The sequence below is a fragment of the Armigeres subalbatus genome, chromosome 1 (genome assembly GCF_024139115.2).
Source record: "Armigeres subalbatus isolate Guangzhou_Male chromosome 1, GZ_Asu_2, whole genome shotgun sequence".
Classification (NCBI taxonomy): Eukaryota; Metazoa; Arthropoda; class Insecta; order Diptera; family Culicidae; genus Armigeres; species Armigeres subalbatus.
The window spans coordinates 92996616-93012493 of NC_085139.1; the positions used below are offsets into that span (position 1 = coordinate 92996616).

General features: G+C 43.3%; 1 protein-coding gene across 4 annotated transcripts in view; it reads left to right on the forward strand.

Moving 5' to 3' along the window:
- Positions 1-15878, forward strand: part of LOC134202549 (AP-1 complex subunit sigma-2) — a 59733-nt gene that overhangs the window by 22423 nt on the left and 21432 nt on the right. The window contains exons 5-6 of one of the 4 annotated variants that reach the window (XR_009977267.1): positions 7861-8416; positions 8545-9146. The exons of 2 other annotated variants lie outside the window; for them this stretch is intronic. Coding sequence is in view for 1 of the 2 variants with exons in the window: in XM_062677569.1 (XP_062533553.1) it covers positions 7861-7884 (24 nt within the window). In the remaining variant the exon portion in view is untranslated. Of the gene's footprint in view, positions 1-7860; positions 9147-15878 lie in introns of those variants that run through there. One more of the 4 variants, XM_062677569.1, reaches the window with a different exon arrangement.

The following is a 15878-nucleotide window of genomic DNA, read 5'->3' on the forward strand; positions in this document are numbered from 1 at the left end:
AATTTGAAACAGCGATTAGTTCAAACCATGGTTAGATACGCTATACATACTCAAATAATCTACTTTCATAATACATCCTTTTCCACAATCAACGATCACGATTTTGAGGTACATTGCTATAATTATAAAAATAAAATATATTTAAAAATCAAATTTGTTATGCAAATTTTCATTTGATTACAAACGAGTCTGTTACTTTCAACCATTATCAATTCGAACAACTTTAGATTAGACTTAGTACATAAGCTTCCCCCATCCACTTTATATTCCATGGGTTTGGTGCATTCTGCATTGGGTTTGAAGGAGTAGATACCCAGGCATGTAGTGACAGTAATCTTTATTTTTTTTATTCTCGATACAGTTATAGCTCGCTTAAGGTGCCACTTTTCACTAATTTTAATCTAAGGAATGGTGCTATATGCTGACTTTTTTTTGCGAAGCTGTAGAAAAAATAAAGCTGATAGATAAAATAATGTCTTGTATGTTTGTAGTTTGTCGCGGTACGCTCTGGGTAGGAAAAGTAGAATAGAACAGATACATCATTCCACGCGCTTTCCACTCGTGCTTGAATATATTCCGCTAAGTTGAATCAAAACTTGCCAATTCAAAAATCAATAAATAATGTCACCAAAAGCAACACCAAAAACAGAAAATTGTGGTTTCCGGATTTGCCGAAATAGCAACACGATAAACTTGAAAAATGCTGGCATAATTTGTATTTCTACCATCTACCATCTGTCCGACTGGTTTCGCAGTTATCGGAACGAATAGGTTACCTACATTTAGTTTCACCCTTAGTCATCCAAAACAAATTCACAGAGTCGGTCGCAAGGGTTTTTCCACTGTGTTTCTGAAGGAACGTATAACGTATAACGTTCTGATTTCTAATTTCTTCCCGTACTGATACCCAACTGGATCTACGCTGTGTCTTAAATACCTACAGTTTAGTTGCCTAATGGATCCTGTCAAAATCGATCGTAGCAGTAAATCTAATTTTAAATTAATTATAACTTATAAATTTTAATTTATAAGAAAATTGCACGTTCTAGTTGGATATGGGAGGGCTGGGGGTAATATGGACTTGCTAAGGAATCGCGTCATTTTCACAAGGAAAACGTCGTGATATTGGGGACCTAAACCACTTACGTGAATCTTGAATAGAATAACTACGATGGCTTGATGTCAATTTAGTGATTTTTTTGACAATGAAAATCAGAATGAAAAAATCTCGATTTAAAAGTAAGCGGGTGAAATGGACAAAGTGTGTGGGTAAAACAGACATGTTAAGAAATTAAACTTAAAACAGTGAATTAAGTTGATGATTTGTATGCATAGGCTAAGCATCTCTAAAATGAGCCTCTTAAAATAAAAATGTTGGATAAATAATAATAATTAATTTATTGGTAACTTACAATGTTTTTTTAAAGCATGTTACACGAATAATAATCACTTAAAATGCGATTTGTCTGAACAAAACTCGGAAATTCGAATTTCCTAATGAATGCTTGGTGTTTTTGGAGGTAAACAATTCAAACTTTTCAAAATAAAATTTCGTTGAAATAAATGTAAGTACTTCATATGGTCAATATTACCCACAACAGAACGTGTTCGTTTTACTCCACAATGATCCAATTTCTTAAAAAAATCTCAAAAAACGAATTTTGAGATAAAAGATCATGCGGATTAGTTTTGCCGAATTTTGTTTTAAAAGCTTGAATACTGCACAAAAAATTAGATCACCATGGCATTTCAGCCATAGTTTACATTAAATTTTTAATATACATAATATTTTTCATTATTTGAATGTAGTAAAACATGTTACACTCATAATTTGAAACAAGCAATAAGATCTACTGATGGAGTGCTAAATTTGTAACGATTTAGCTGAAACGGGACTCCTGTCCGTTTGACCCACCCTGTCCATTTTACCCCCACCCCCCTAACACTTCTCGGAGACACACGATGCAACGACGTTTTAATGTTTAGGAAAGAAGATGACGTTTTGGGCTTGACGTTCATGAACAGGGTTGAACTGCTGAGGGGTTGTCACTCGACTCCACTAGTGTTACCAGTGGCCGTAACATCCCCCGACCCGTAACGAACCGCCGGTCTTACTACCGAGTCTCCGTTACTATCTCGTTCAACCTGAAGCATTGCTAGCTTGGTTATCGGACGCTTGAATACCCCTGTTGTTGTTCGGATAATAGCTTGAGGAATTCGTCCATCCCTGTCAGGAATCACCGTCAGAACCTGACCTCTAATCCAGCCGTTGCGATCTGGGAGGGAGATCTCGATACTGCACATCAAACTAAATAAATACTGTCTTCAGGCACAAATTTCATCAAGAAAGAAAGAACAATCAACCTAGGCGCCACCTGAAATGACCAAATGTTGTTTTGCGTGTTATTGTTGTTATATTGCCTTAGAAAATTTTCTTGTCGACAGTTTTGATTTCTTCTACTCTGCAGCTAAATTTCGGCTCGGCTTGACTTAGACAGTTTTTGAATCTATTCCTCCCTCCCAGGTTGCGATGACCTTCGTCGACTATCAGCACTAGATCGTTTCCAGCTAGATTCTTTGCGTCGCTGAACCATTTGGTCATATTGGCAATCGTCGGAAGGTTCTCGCGAATTCAACGCCGCCAGAACTTGTCCACGAGCTGCTTGGCCAAGCTCCAATTTGAACGCGTAACCTTCATTGGCTCCGACAACGTTCTAAGAGGTAGGCGTTAAGGCTTCCTAATTGTCGCTGTCTAATGAAATGGTGGTGGTCAGCTTCCGACACGATCGTCCACTGCGTCTCGTCATCCGGGCTCTTATCGCCATACAGTTGCTGGAATAGCTTTGGTGATCTTGCAGGAGTGACAATCTTTTGATAGCCGTCGAACCAACGTACGAAGGTTGGAGACATGGAACTGCTGACGAACTTCGTTTTAATTCTCGCATGGGTGGCGTGCCGATTTCGGCAATCAATGGTACCAGTCGATGATGAGCTTGGTGAGATGGTAGTACCGGTTCTTTGGTTGCCAGGTCAATGTAACCTAAATGTTAGTCACGCGAACAGGAAGGACATTAGCAATCTTTTACTTTTGAATCAACTGGATACGCTGACTGCTGCACTGTTGACCAAAGGCTAGTCTCTGCTTTGAGTAATTCCTCCTGTTTCAAGTGCCCTGTTACTAGTGTCTGCTTCTTGCTCCTGCGGTAACAGTTCTCTTATGCCGCTGTTCGCAGAGATGATTCTACTTGGGGAAGTTGTTGATTTGTTACACGTCCTCAACTTGACGTTGTTGATGTATTAGGCAGGTCCGTAGTTCTTCCTCTGTATTCAGCGATTCTGTCGACCTTTGCTCAGGCCATTCCGCTTCAGATCGGTAAAGAAATTCGGGCCCTAGAAAGCAGCAGGACGTCACATCTGTACTAGGTTCTTTTCCCCACTTTGCTGCGTCGTCGGCAGGGCTGTGCTGGGTTGGAACATATTATCGAAGCAGAAAACGGAGCGGAACGAGTTTTGGAACTGCCATGGCTCCTGAAAAAAGACGTTCTCGCTTTTTCCACAGAGTTTCAGCTGGAGAGGATTGCGCTAACGAAGCGGAACATTTTGCACTGCTTAATGAGTATCTTCGGTTCTCAAGTATCACGATGCAGGGCAGGATGAACATCCCAGATACTTAGCGCAACCAGACGAAGTGGGGCGACGAGGTAGACAAAGTAGTCTGTGCGCGCTGGATGCGATAGACGAAGCTGTTCGAAAATGTTGGCGAGATGAGACTATCTATAGCTTATTTTCCGCAATTTAGTGCAGTTGGTATTGATCCGGTAGAGCTTCACGTTTTTACAGATGCGAGCGAAGAGGCATATGCTTGCGCAGCCTACTATCGGATCGTGATCAACGGGAAATTGCGCGTTACGCTAGTTATGGCCAAGGCAAAGGTGACACCGTTGAAGTCACTATCTGTTCTATGTTTGGAGCTGATTGGGGCCCTTATAGGAGCGACGCTAGCCAAGGCGGTGAAGGAGTGTCACACAATCCCTATCAAACGTATGATATGGATGGATACATACAAAAACAACATCAACTTGAATCAAATCGCAACATCGCCGCTACCGACAGTTTGTAGCATTTCTAGTAGGAAAAATCCTTATCAAAACCGAGTACTAGTGGGATTGATGACATCCAGTTTGAGTCGCTTAGTTTCCTCGACTCGTTGCAGAAGGGCATCGGAAGATCTCCAATTCTTCACGTGTGTGTATTGGGCCTGACAGGGAGAGCATGTGGCGCTAAGGCTGTCTACATCCATCACTTATGTTTTCAATGGCTACGAGTGGTGTTGCCGATATACTCAGTGGATTACCGCTTTAGGCTCGCCTGCAGCTCTGGGTCTCTACTCATCCTTCTTTAAAAACATTCCCAACGACGGTTTGCCATGGGGAAACTATTGTGGAAATTTACTCGGTCACACCGCCATAGATTCCAGCCCTGCCTTCCGGCCGGCCCGAACCTAGTACCAATGCGCTTCGTTGTTGTTTCCAAAATCTGACGGGCTCGCTGGTCCTCCATAGATTCCGAACCCTTGTCCGCTAAGACACCAAACGCTATCCACCGTGAAGTGTCACTAGACGAGATCATGCAGCTCTTGGTTAGCTTGGTGATCACCTTGACATTCGCAAACGTGCAGCGTGAAGTTTGTTGCCTTTTGTCCCTCAGCGGTGTATCCATAAATTTACCAGCCAAGACTTGTCTTTCTGGCTGGAGGATCGCCTTCACGTAAGTTCAGTGTTGCAATAAAGCTAGCATTATTAGAATCGATGAGGATCCTAGGTGTGGCTGCTTCGTAGCTACAGACTGGTAAGCCTCGAAGATGGATGTACTTTAACAAATCTTCGTAGTTCAACGTTTGTTTCGGAAGATTGAGGCTAGCGACTGTCCATGCGTCGTACAGCGTGAACAGTTCGCCTTTTCCTTTCTCCAGAGACCTCCAAACACATCCGTTGAGACTTAGGTTCCTGTCGAGCTACGTTACTGGACCATGTTAGACAAAGGGGAAGTGGTTCACCGTCATCGATCGATCAGCAATTGCCTGTTCGACCAGAGTCATGTCCGATCCGTCATCCAGGATCGCGAAAGTTTCTACACATTTACCCTTCCATACCAACTTTACGGGAAGGATTCGAAATGTACCATGATGAGCACGCAGTCCGTCCTTAGGGGACTCGCGTTGTTTCACTGACGTCTGTTCTTCTTTGCGTGGTGGTTGATGCTTAGGTGCTCAAGAGTGCAGAAGCCGATGGTGTCGTTGCTGGCAGTAGTCCATGGCACAGTGAGCTTGCAGCTTGCAGGAGCGTCGTCCGTGCTTTGCTAGGCCCGTGCGGCAGAGGTGGTGATTTTGGACGATCTTTCAACGGCCTTCAAGCTCCCACATTTTGCACGTTGAACAATCTTTCACTTTGTGGCTGCTTCCGTTGTACGCCAAACACAACATCTCTTTGGACTCCTTCTTTTTCAGTTCATCTTCTTGGTTGCCTTCCTTCTTGGATAGTTTGCTGGCTAGGTGGAATTGGTGAAATTTTCCTCATTGCCACGATCCGACCTACTCGGATGCAACTGCTTACATTCCGTTGTTATGGGCCGAACACAATGGATACCTTTGCGTGCGTGCGTTCCTACGGGAAAACTGTCAAAACGCACGCAAACGTATCCATTCTGTTTGACCTATTATAGTGACATCTATGCAGCAGTCACCAGCATAGACATATAGTCAGCGAATGTCAAATTCTCGACATTGGAATAGCCGTACGCATTTATGGAGTTCACGTATGTACTATAGAATAATGGAAAATCTTCTGGATCTCCTCGGAATGGTTGGAGGTCCGTTGGCAAGACCTGCCTCGCCATCAACTGATGCTGTGAAGGGTCCACCACATACGATAGCGTGCAGGAGTGAAATTTACTGGAGGATGTCCCCCTAATGCCATTACGGGCGGTAACGATAGAAGTGCTGTCGATGACACGACACGTTGTAAGACGCCGTAAAAGCGAAATTCCGAATTCATTGAAAACGGCACCGTGGTTGACGATGAGCTCATCGCTGGTAACGATCCAGAGTCGTTCCCGAGGACACGATGGTAACGATCCGTATTGACAATGGCAAAGTCGCATCCAACGCACATCCAGCTTTCGTTGACCACGGCTGAGGTCACTGCTACGCATCGGTAGTGGAACAGTCTACATCGTTAGACCTCCGGCAGACTTTGCAATCATTACGACTTGTCTCTGGCTTTCTTTCTGGGAAGTGGCTTAGTGGGTACCCAAATCCAACTAGTGGGGGTAAATCTTTGAGATTTGTTCGGAAACCGGGTGAAATTCTGTCTAGCGACCCCCTATTGAGTGTATGTAGCTCAAAGCTAGAAAAGAAGATTTATAGAGTCGGACGTAAGGGTTTTTCAACTGTGCTTCTGAAGAAACGTATAACGTAGGTTATCACGGATTTTAATAAGTTAACTTAAGCGCAGGCCTACCTTCAAGGTCTGTTCTGATTCATAATTTCTTCTCGTACTGATACCCTACTGAATCTACCTTATGCTTTAAACACAGTGTTGTTGCTCACTACATCCTGTCAGAATCAATCGTAGCAGTTTTAGTTGGATATAACACGGAGTCCACGATGTAACGACGTTTTAATGTTTACGAAGGATGATGGCGTTCATTGACAGGGTTGGACTACTGAGGTAACAACTCCAGGACTCCACCAGTGCTTCCAGTGACCGTAACATGATGTGTAAATGACCATTTTGGTAAAATATGATCTTCGTTTTAAACCTTACTGTTGTTACTGCATCATTCTGTTGCTTCGTCACGGAGGATAGTAGTACCCACATCTTTGAAACTACACTACAATGCCCTCTGTAGGACATCGCAGTTTCAGTAGGCCTAATCAAAGCTCTCATAGAAGGTGTCCATCATGTCATCGAGATTATTGTTCTTTGGGCATAGATGCCGATCAGGCTGTAGTTGAATAATTTGCCTTTCATTCTCAACACAATTATTAGGTTGCTTACCAGCTCCTACCGAATATGCAACTCGTTTCATCCGCTTCCCAATCATCAATCAACACCACGTTCTGCTCTGTCTCCGCAGCTATAGAAGATGTGGTACTTCAATGAAGTCTTTACGATTAGATTCATTGTTGGGAATTCACGAATTATCCTTATTTTCTAGATTGTTATCACCGCATCGTCGCTGTTAAATCTATCCATTTTCTTCACGAACTAAGCTAAGTAGTAGCCGCTAAGTTGCTGACGCCGACGAAGGTCCTTCGTAGATTAAATGGTTAAGGTGCAAGAGAAATTGCCCGAAGGAAAAAGCTTCCCGATCGAGTCAACACTGGCGATGTGTCGTTTGTCTCGTGATTAAATGGTTTTTTCATCTACTGGACGAATCGTCCATCATAAACTTTGGTTTTCCGCTTAGCTGCGCCATCATCATGATGATGCCATGTTGATGGTTTGAGTTCACTGTGTCGTGTACTTTTGTTTCCAGATGAATATGATCTAGGGTCTAACTCAAGTTGTTCTGCCCTGTTCAAATCAATAGAATTTCAATTACAGTTGTCAGTTTTGCTTGCTTCGCAACCGGTTTTGCCTGCAATTGCGCACTCAAATCAAAGCTTACTCTTAGGCATTTTCTTTTGTTTTCCTACAAACTAATATCCTTAGCGTAGTGGTCTTGAATCCGAATTTCGTTTTTTCTCCATTTTCTTCTCTATTTTTTCTGTCTCTTCCATGTCATTGATACACGAACACTCAAAACGCCGCGCCCGAAAAAATCCGATTCAACTACCCCAAAATGTGCGCACATCAGGACCTAAACGAAACCCTCAACTGATAGTTACTGACATTATTCCCCACATAGATCTGAAATTGCTTAAGGCGAGTTTTACAATCCCTGTCTCTATTGTTTCTCTCTTTCTTCGCGATTTATTTGAATCTGATAACGATCATGACACGACGAGAGCAGAGGGAGCCGGATTCCTAGAGAATAATGCAAAAAAAATGTCGAACATTACTTAGATTTAGGCAATGACCGCTGCTAGCCCGCTGAACGTGTGCGTTGTTCCTTTTATTCCGGTAAATGTGTAGTCAAGTTACGTTCATAAGTTCTGTTCAACTGTTACGTATTTCGGCGGTAGATCATAGGAAAAGGTTGTAAAGTTACCATTTATTGGATGCTGTAAATATACTGCCCCCTGATTTGAAAACAAAAACCGGTGTCTCGTTGTTGGTTCTTGTGGCGGTCCGAGGGGTTTTTGTTTGCAATATTTGCTCCGATATTGCACACGCGCCGCTTCCTGTAACGACGACGTCAAGGTGCGCTAGCGGGGGTTGATGGTCGCTTGCAAAAGTATACGCAAATGGAGGTATGGTCACTTTTCGTTTTCATTCTATTTGGACTTGTTTAAAATTTTGCTTTTTCCTAAACTTTTGCCAACTAAAATAGCCCGTATCGTAGTGAAATTGGAACGCTTGTTGAATTTCTTTGTTTCAGGTTTTAGATGAGGAAGATTATTTTTGGATTTACTAACACAAAGAAACACACAAACACATACAATCACCAACTTAAGGCGCGTGTTGATTGTTTTTTCCCCCAAATTTCCGCCTTCTGCTCTATTGTTCTAATGATTGATTGATGTCACAATGGCCGAAACGAGTGGAAAGTGTGGAAAGAGTGGAAATCCGCGCTAGGTTTGTACAGTTTTCAGCGGAAGAAAATGCAACAGTCTAACAATAATTTTTGTTTTTTTTTGTTATTTTATTAGTTTATTAGTTTTGCCTTTTTTCAGTTTTGCATTCTTTTCAATTTATTTTGTTTCTACTGACAACATATTAATAAACACATTTTGAACATGACGAACTTTTCTCTTGTTTGAATAATAATCAATTTTTGATAGGCTTAGTTAGTCTTAAGCGAAATATTATGTTCATCGTTTGAAAGAATCAACGTAAAAATCAAACTGCATTTGTGCCTAAAAAAATTATAGTGGAGTTGCATTTCCTAGGATTAGTTAAGAGAATTCATCAGAATAAATAATATAATAGTCCATATTAGAATAAAGAAATACACCTCAGCAACACTGATACACAGTAATACATTATATGACAATTTCAATTCGCTGAATAAAATGGGGAACATTTATACAGAATAGTATTTCAAATAACGATAGCATGTATTCAAGTTATGCCAAATTTATTTTCGTTCAATCAATAAAAAGAAAGAGTAAACATACGCCCAATACTTACGGCCTGCCGTATTTCGTATTTTCCTCTTCAGATTCTTTGGTTTCTGATTTAACTCGTCTTCTGTTTCGTAATACCAACTCCTTTATATGCCCCTACAAAATTAACCTATTCCCTTCCATGCGTTTCTTATACACGGATTCAATAAATAAAGAAAACATTTTGCGGTGGTTATCGTATTCAGTTCTCTAAAAAAAAGAATATATAATTTGTTTCTAATACTTCCGGAACAGAAAGTGTGGCCAATTTGTTTTACTTAATACATAATATGTAACTGTATTTAGAGATGTGCGCCAATCTGAAAATCGTCGTCGGTGGCGTTTGTCTTAATTTATCAATGCGTTTGTTTCCCCGAGAAATCATGATGTGGGAGTCGTCTTCCTGGAGTCACTTAAGTAAATCTTTTGTATTTTACCGTGAAATTTTTTCAATTTTCTGCGAGTAATCATTCTGAGTTAGTCAAAGAATGTTCTGGATTTCCAAATATTCATTGGAGCCTCTTGAGAGGAGGCTTCCGAGCCTCTTGAAAGGAGAGACTCCCGGGCCTCTTGAAGAAGGCTTCCGAGCCTCTTGAAAGGATGTTTCCGATCCTCTTGAAAGGAGGCTTCCGAGCCTCTTCAAAGAAGGCTTCCGAGCCTCTTGAAAGGAGGCTTCCGAGCCTTTTTTGAAAGGAGGCTTCCGACCCTTTTTTGAAAGGAGACTTCCGAGCCTCTTGAGAGGAGGCTTTCGGGCCTCTTGAAAGGAGGCTTCCGAGCCTCTTGAAAGGATAGACTCCCGGGCCCCTTGTAGAAGGCTTCCGAGCCTCTTGAACGGATGTTTCCGAGCATCTTGAAAGGAGGCTTCCGAGCCTCTTGAAAAAAGGCTTCCAAGCCTCTTGAAAGAAGGCTTCCGAGCATCTTGCAAGGAGGCTTCCGAGCATCTTGCAAGTAGACTTCCGAGCTTCCTGAAAGGAGGCTTCCGTGCCTCTTGAAAGAAAGCTTCCGAGCCTCTTGAAAGAAGGTTTCCGAGCCTCTTGAAAGGAGGCTTCCGAGCCTCTTGAGAGGAAGCTTTCGAGCCTCTTGAGATGAGACTTCCGAGCCTCTTGAAAGAAGGCTTCCGAGCCTCTTGAAAGGAGATTTCCGAGCCTCTTGAAAGAAACCTTCGAGCCTCTTGAAAGAGGCTTAGGAGCCTTTTGAAAGGAGGCTTCCGAGCCTCTTGAAAAGAGAGACTCCCGGGCCTCTTGAAGAAGGCTTCCGAGCCTCTTGAAAGAAGGCTTCCGAGCCTCTTGAAAGGGGGCTTCCGAGCCTATTGAAAGGAGGCTTCCGAGCCTCTTGAAAAGAGAGACTCCCGGGCCTCTTGAAGAAGGCTTCCGAGCCTCTTGAAAGGATGTTTCCGAGCCTCTTGAAAGAAGACTCCCGAGCCTCTTGAAAGGAGGCTTCCGAGCCTCTTTAAAGGAGGCTTCCGAGTCTTTTTTGAAAGGAGGCTCCCGAGCCTCTTGAGAGGAGGCTTCCGAGCCTCTTGAGAGGAGGCTTTCGAGCCTCTTGAAAAGCGGCTTGCGAGCCTCTTGAAAAAAGGCTTCCGAGCATTTTTTGAAAGGAGGCTCCCGAGCCTCTTGAAAGGAAGTTTCCGAGCCTCTTGAAAGGAGTCTTCCGAGCCTCTTGAAAGGAAGTTTCCGAGCCTCTTTAAAGGAGTCTTTTGAGCCTTTTGAAAGGAGTCTTTCGAGCCTTTTGAAAGGAGGCTTCCGAGCCTCTTGAAAGGAGGCTTCCGAGCCTCTTGAGAGGAGGCTTCCGAGCCTCTTAAAAGGAGGCTTCCGAGCCTCTTGAAAAAGGCTTTCGCACCTCTTGAAAGGAGGCTTCCAGGCTTTTGAAAGGAAGCTTCCAGCCTCTTGAAAGGTGGCTTCCAGGCCTCTTGAAAGGAGGCTTCGAGCCTTTTGAAAAGAGGCTTCCTAGCATTTTTTGAAAGGAGGCTTTCGAGCCTCTTGAAAGAAGACTTCAGAGCCTCTTGAATAAAAGTTTTCGAGCCTCTTGAAAGGAGTCTTTCGATCCTTTTAAAAAGAGTCTTTCAAGCTTTTGGAAGGAGGCTTCCGAGCCTCTTGAAAGAAGGCTTCCAGGCCTTTTTGAAAGAAGGATTCTGAGCCTTTTTTGAAAGGAGGCTTCCGAGCCTTTTTTGAAAGTAGGCTTTCTAACCTTTTTTGAAAGGAGGCTTCCGAGCCTCTTGACATGAGGCTTTCGAGCCTCTTGCAAGGAGGCTTCCGAGCCTCTTGAAAGGCAGCCTGCGAGCCTCTTGAAAAAAGGCTTCCGAGCATTTTTTGAAAGGAGTCTTCCGAGCCTTCTGAAAGGAGTCTTTCGAGTCTTTTGAAAGGAGGCCTCCGAGCCTCTTGAAAGGAGGCTTCCGAGCATTTTTTGAAAGGAGTCTTCCAAGCCTTTTGAAAGTCTTGAGTCTTTCGAGCCTCTTGAAAGGAGGCTTCCGAGCCTCTTGAAAGGTGGCTTCCGAGCCTTTTTTGAAAGGAGGCTTCCGAGCCTCTTGAGAGGAGGCTTTCGAGCCTCTTGCAAGGAGGCTTCCGAGCCTCTTGGAAGGCAACCTGCGAGCCTCTTGAAAAAAGGCTTCCGAGGATTTTTTGAAAGGAGTCTTCTGAGCCTTCTGAAAGGAGTCTTTCGAGTCTTTTGAAAGGAGGCCTCCGAGCCTCTTGAAAGGAGGCTTCCGAGCATTTTTTGAAAGGAGTCTTCCGAGCCTTATGAAAGTCTTGAGCCTTTCGAGCCTCTTAAAAGGAGGCTTCCGAGCCTCTTGAAAAAAGGCTTTCGCACCTCTTGAAAGGAGGCTTCCGAGCTTTTTGAAAGGAAGCTTCCGAGCCTCTTGAAAGGTGGCTTCCGAGCCTCTTGAAAGGAGGCTTCCGAGCCTTTTTTGAAAAGAGGCTTCCGAGCATTTTTTGAAAGGAGGCCTCTTGAAAGAAGACTTCAGAGCCCCTTGAAAGGAAGTTTTCGAGCCTCTTGAAAGGAGTCTTTCGATCCTTTTGAAAGGAGTCTTTCAAGCTTTTGGAAGGAGGCTTCCGAGCTTCTTGAAAGAAGGCTTCCGAGCCTCTTGAAAGGAGGCTTCCGAGCCTTTTTTGAAAGGAGGATTCTGAGCCTTTTTTGAAAGGAGACTTCCGAGCCTCTTGAGAGGAGGCTTTCGAGCCTCTTGAAAGGAGGCTTCCGAGCCTCTTGAAAGGAGGCTACCGAGCCTCTTGAAAGGAGGCTGCCGAGCCTCTTATAAGGAGGCTTCCGAGCCTTTTTTGAAAGGAGGCTTCCGAGCCTTTTTTGAAAGGAGGCTTCCGAGCCTCTTGAGAGGAAGCTTTCGAGCCTCTTGAAAGGAGGCTTCCGAGCCTCTTGAAAGGCAGCCTGCGAGCCTCTTGAAAAAAGCTTCCGAGTATTTTTTGAAAGGAATCTTCCGAGCCTTTTGAAAGGAGTCTTTCGAGTCTTTTGTAAGGAGGCTTCCGAGCCTCTTGAAAGGAGGCTTCCGAGCCTTTTGAAAGGAGGCTTCCAAGCCTTTTGAAAGCCTGCGAGCCTCTTGAAAAAAGCTTCCGAGTATTTTTTGAAAGAAATCTTCCGAGCCTTTTGAAAGGAGTCTTTCGAGTCTTTTGTAAGGAGGCTTCCGAGCCTCTTGAAAGGAGGCTTCCGAGCCTTTTGAAAGGAGGCTTCCGAGCCTTTTGAAAGGAGGCTTCCAAGCCTTTTGAAAGGAGGCTTTCTAGCCTCTTGAAAGGAGGCTTCCGAGCCTCTCGAAAGGCTTCCGAGACCCTTGAAAGGAGGCTTCCGAGCCCCTTGAAAGAAGGCAGCCGAGACCCTTGAAAGGAGGCTTCCGAGCCCCTTGAAAGGAGGCTTCCGAGCCCCTTGAAAGGAGGCTTCCGAGCCCCTTGAAAGGAGTCTTCCGACCCTCTTGAGAGGAGGCTTCCGAGCCTCTTGAAAGGCAGCCTGCGAGCCTCTTGAAAAAAGGCTTCCGAGCATTTTTTGAAAGGAGGCTTTCGAGCCTCTTGAAAGGAGGCTTCCGAGCCTCTTGAAAGGCGGCTTGCGAGCCTCTTGAAAAAAGGCTTCCGAGCATTTTTTGAAAGGAGGCTTTCGAGCCTCTTGAAAGAAGACTACCGAGCCTCTTGAAAGGAAGTTTCCGAGCCTCTTGGAAGGAGTCTTTCGAGCCTTTTGAAAGGAGTCTTTTGAGCCTTTTGAAAGGAGGCTTCCGAGCCTCTTGAAAGGAGGCTTTCGTAGTTGATACTTCGTGATCGCAATTGCACAAGGAACCAATGGATGGAAGCTAGGGATTTGCGCTCAAACTTCAATGTGCACAGTCCGAGAGCTCTAGTATTTTGAATGGTCGATAACGGCGCTGGCCACGTCCTCACGGTCTATCGGCATCGGGGATGGGAAGGAACTGATGATGCAATCACTCGCCATCTGCAAGCCGAGAACACCTCTGCACTCGCCACGAGCTCATGCGGAATTTTATTGGAATCTGGGGGTTAGATTCTATGGTAGAGGTTCGTCTTGGTTAACGGGTTGCCAATGCGATAGTAATGAAGGGGTGGAGAAATATATTCTAACTGGATGCCAAAACGAGCTTTTTCGGGAGAGTAATTTATTTTTTTCAACTTTTTCAACGACTTCTGGTGAGCAGGTGCAGATAAGAATATCAGGGATCCGATGCCTTCAAGCGGTACTGAAATATCCATTCCGTTCTTTCTGGCTCAATATCTCAAACAAGTTGGAAATGCGCGGCGCGTTAAAATTCGAGTGTTAGTGATTTTACAATTCTTATATGTTGGAAACTTAAGTAATTCTTTTTCTTACCTTTCAGAGTTAATAGTTAGTCCTTAAAAGTCAGAGGATAATAAACAATAAAAGTCAAGTGTTAGTAAAATCTAGTAGACGGTAAAAAGAGATGTTAGTTGTGTTAATAAAAGATAACCTAAAAATTAATGTGTTAAATGTATAGGGTGCTGTGTGGCAATTGAACGGAATATATTTCACGTGGATCTTGGAACGAATCTGTGGAAAAAAGGTAATTTACGGTTACTACCGAATCGATAGTGGGACAATAGGGGAAAATAATGATGCCAAGTGATTAATGCCAGCCTAAATAGGCATAGTGGCCATTCTAAACCGGAGGCTCTTCGTCATTCATTCTAAACCGGAGGCTCTTCGAACATTAGGTTGACCAACTTCCGATAGTACAATTTGGGTGTATCGTTTATCCCTGAGCCAGAAACCAGCCCTGTGATTTCTGCGTTGGAGTTATCCGCAGCAGAAGGATTCAATTCGCACGAAGGGTCGTATCCGGGACATTGATACGAAACACGGAGGAATCTAACCTCAAAATTGGCTGCAATAGGAGACAAAAGAACACGAGTACAATTACCATGCCGTCCCATGCAGTGGTTCCCCATCATCGCGAGTCAGTCCACACCTCATCAAAAACCGTATGTCGCGCTGCTTTTGTTTTTGTTTGGTAAATAGCATGCTAAATATGTCAGAAGAGATCGTAGTAGATAAAGTAGGACCTATCCTACTTTATCTACTACGATCTCTTCTGACATATTTAGCATGCTATATACCAAATAAAAACAAAACCAGAGCGACATACGGTTTTTGTGATCACGGAACTAGTAAACAAATTAAACACTAAATGTGAACAAATTCAATAAGCGTACAAAAATGAATTCTAGTTCATAACACTAATTTCACTATTTGATTGAGTATCAAGTTTGCTAAAGGTTCCTCCATTTCGTTGCATATCATCCTTGTTTCGATATAAATTCCCGGAAAAAGGTAGAATTTCTAAACCCTCACTTGCTGAAATATTTCCGAGATTCGAAAAGGTGAAGTTGGTTAAGCTAATTGGTTTCACCCGTGGTGGATAAACCTCTTTCGTCATTGATTTTCGTCGATTGAGTAAGTCGCATGAAACGACCCTGGGAGTTTCTTAATTCACGTTTGGAACCGTAAAAAGGAGTTATATTGGATTGATTGGGTCGGATGATGCTTTCTATACAAATGGTGTGGACACACCAGAGTACGGACATTACATTTATTTGTGGACATGTGCACACCATTCAAATTTAAAATTTAATTGGATTTCCTGCCCGCCAATTCTAACGTATATAAAGCAACCGCTATTGGCGCGAGGAGGGAATAAATGGAACACACAGTTGAACGGCAACTGCACGCACGGTTCTTTCATTGGCTGAACCACGCAACGATGATGCGATGTGCGATCGAACAGATCTTTTCCTGGAAAGTCTGAATAACTTTTATTGGAAATTCAAGAGAATTTTCCTTGGAATTTATTATGATTTTTCCGTTGATAACACTGATAGGAAACATGTATTCGAGCTGATCATGTGCCTCATATGCACAAGTTCAGTCATATAAGAAATTGATGCACCAATAATGTACAAATCTACCGTGCGTCTCCATATGTTCGTATGCTTTCTTTTAGCTTCTATGAACATAAAACATAAAGCGACTTCAACGTCCAAGAAGCGACGCTCTCTCTCTATTATATATTTTTCCTATCAAACAAATGATGCCTATGAGCATCGCGAATACAAAACAAATCAGATTTTGCCGTCCAGTGTTATCAGAA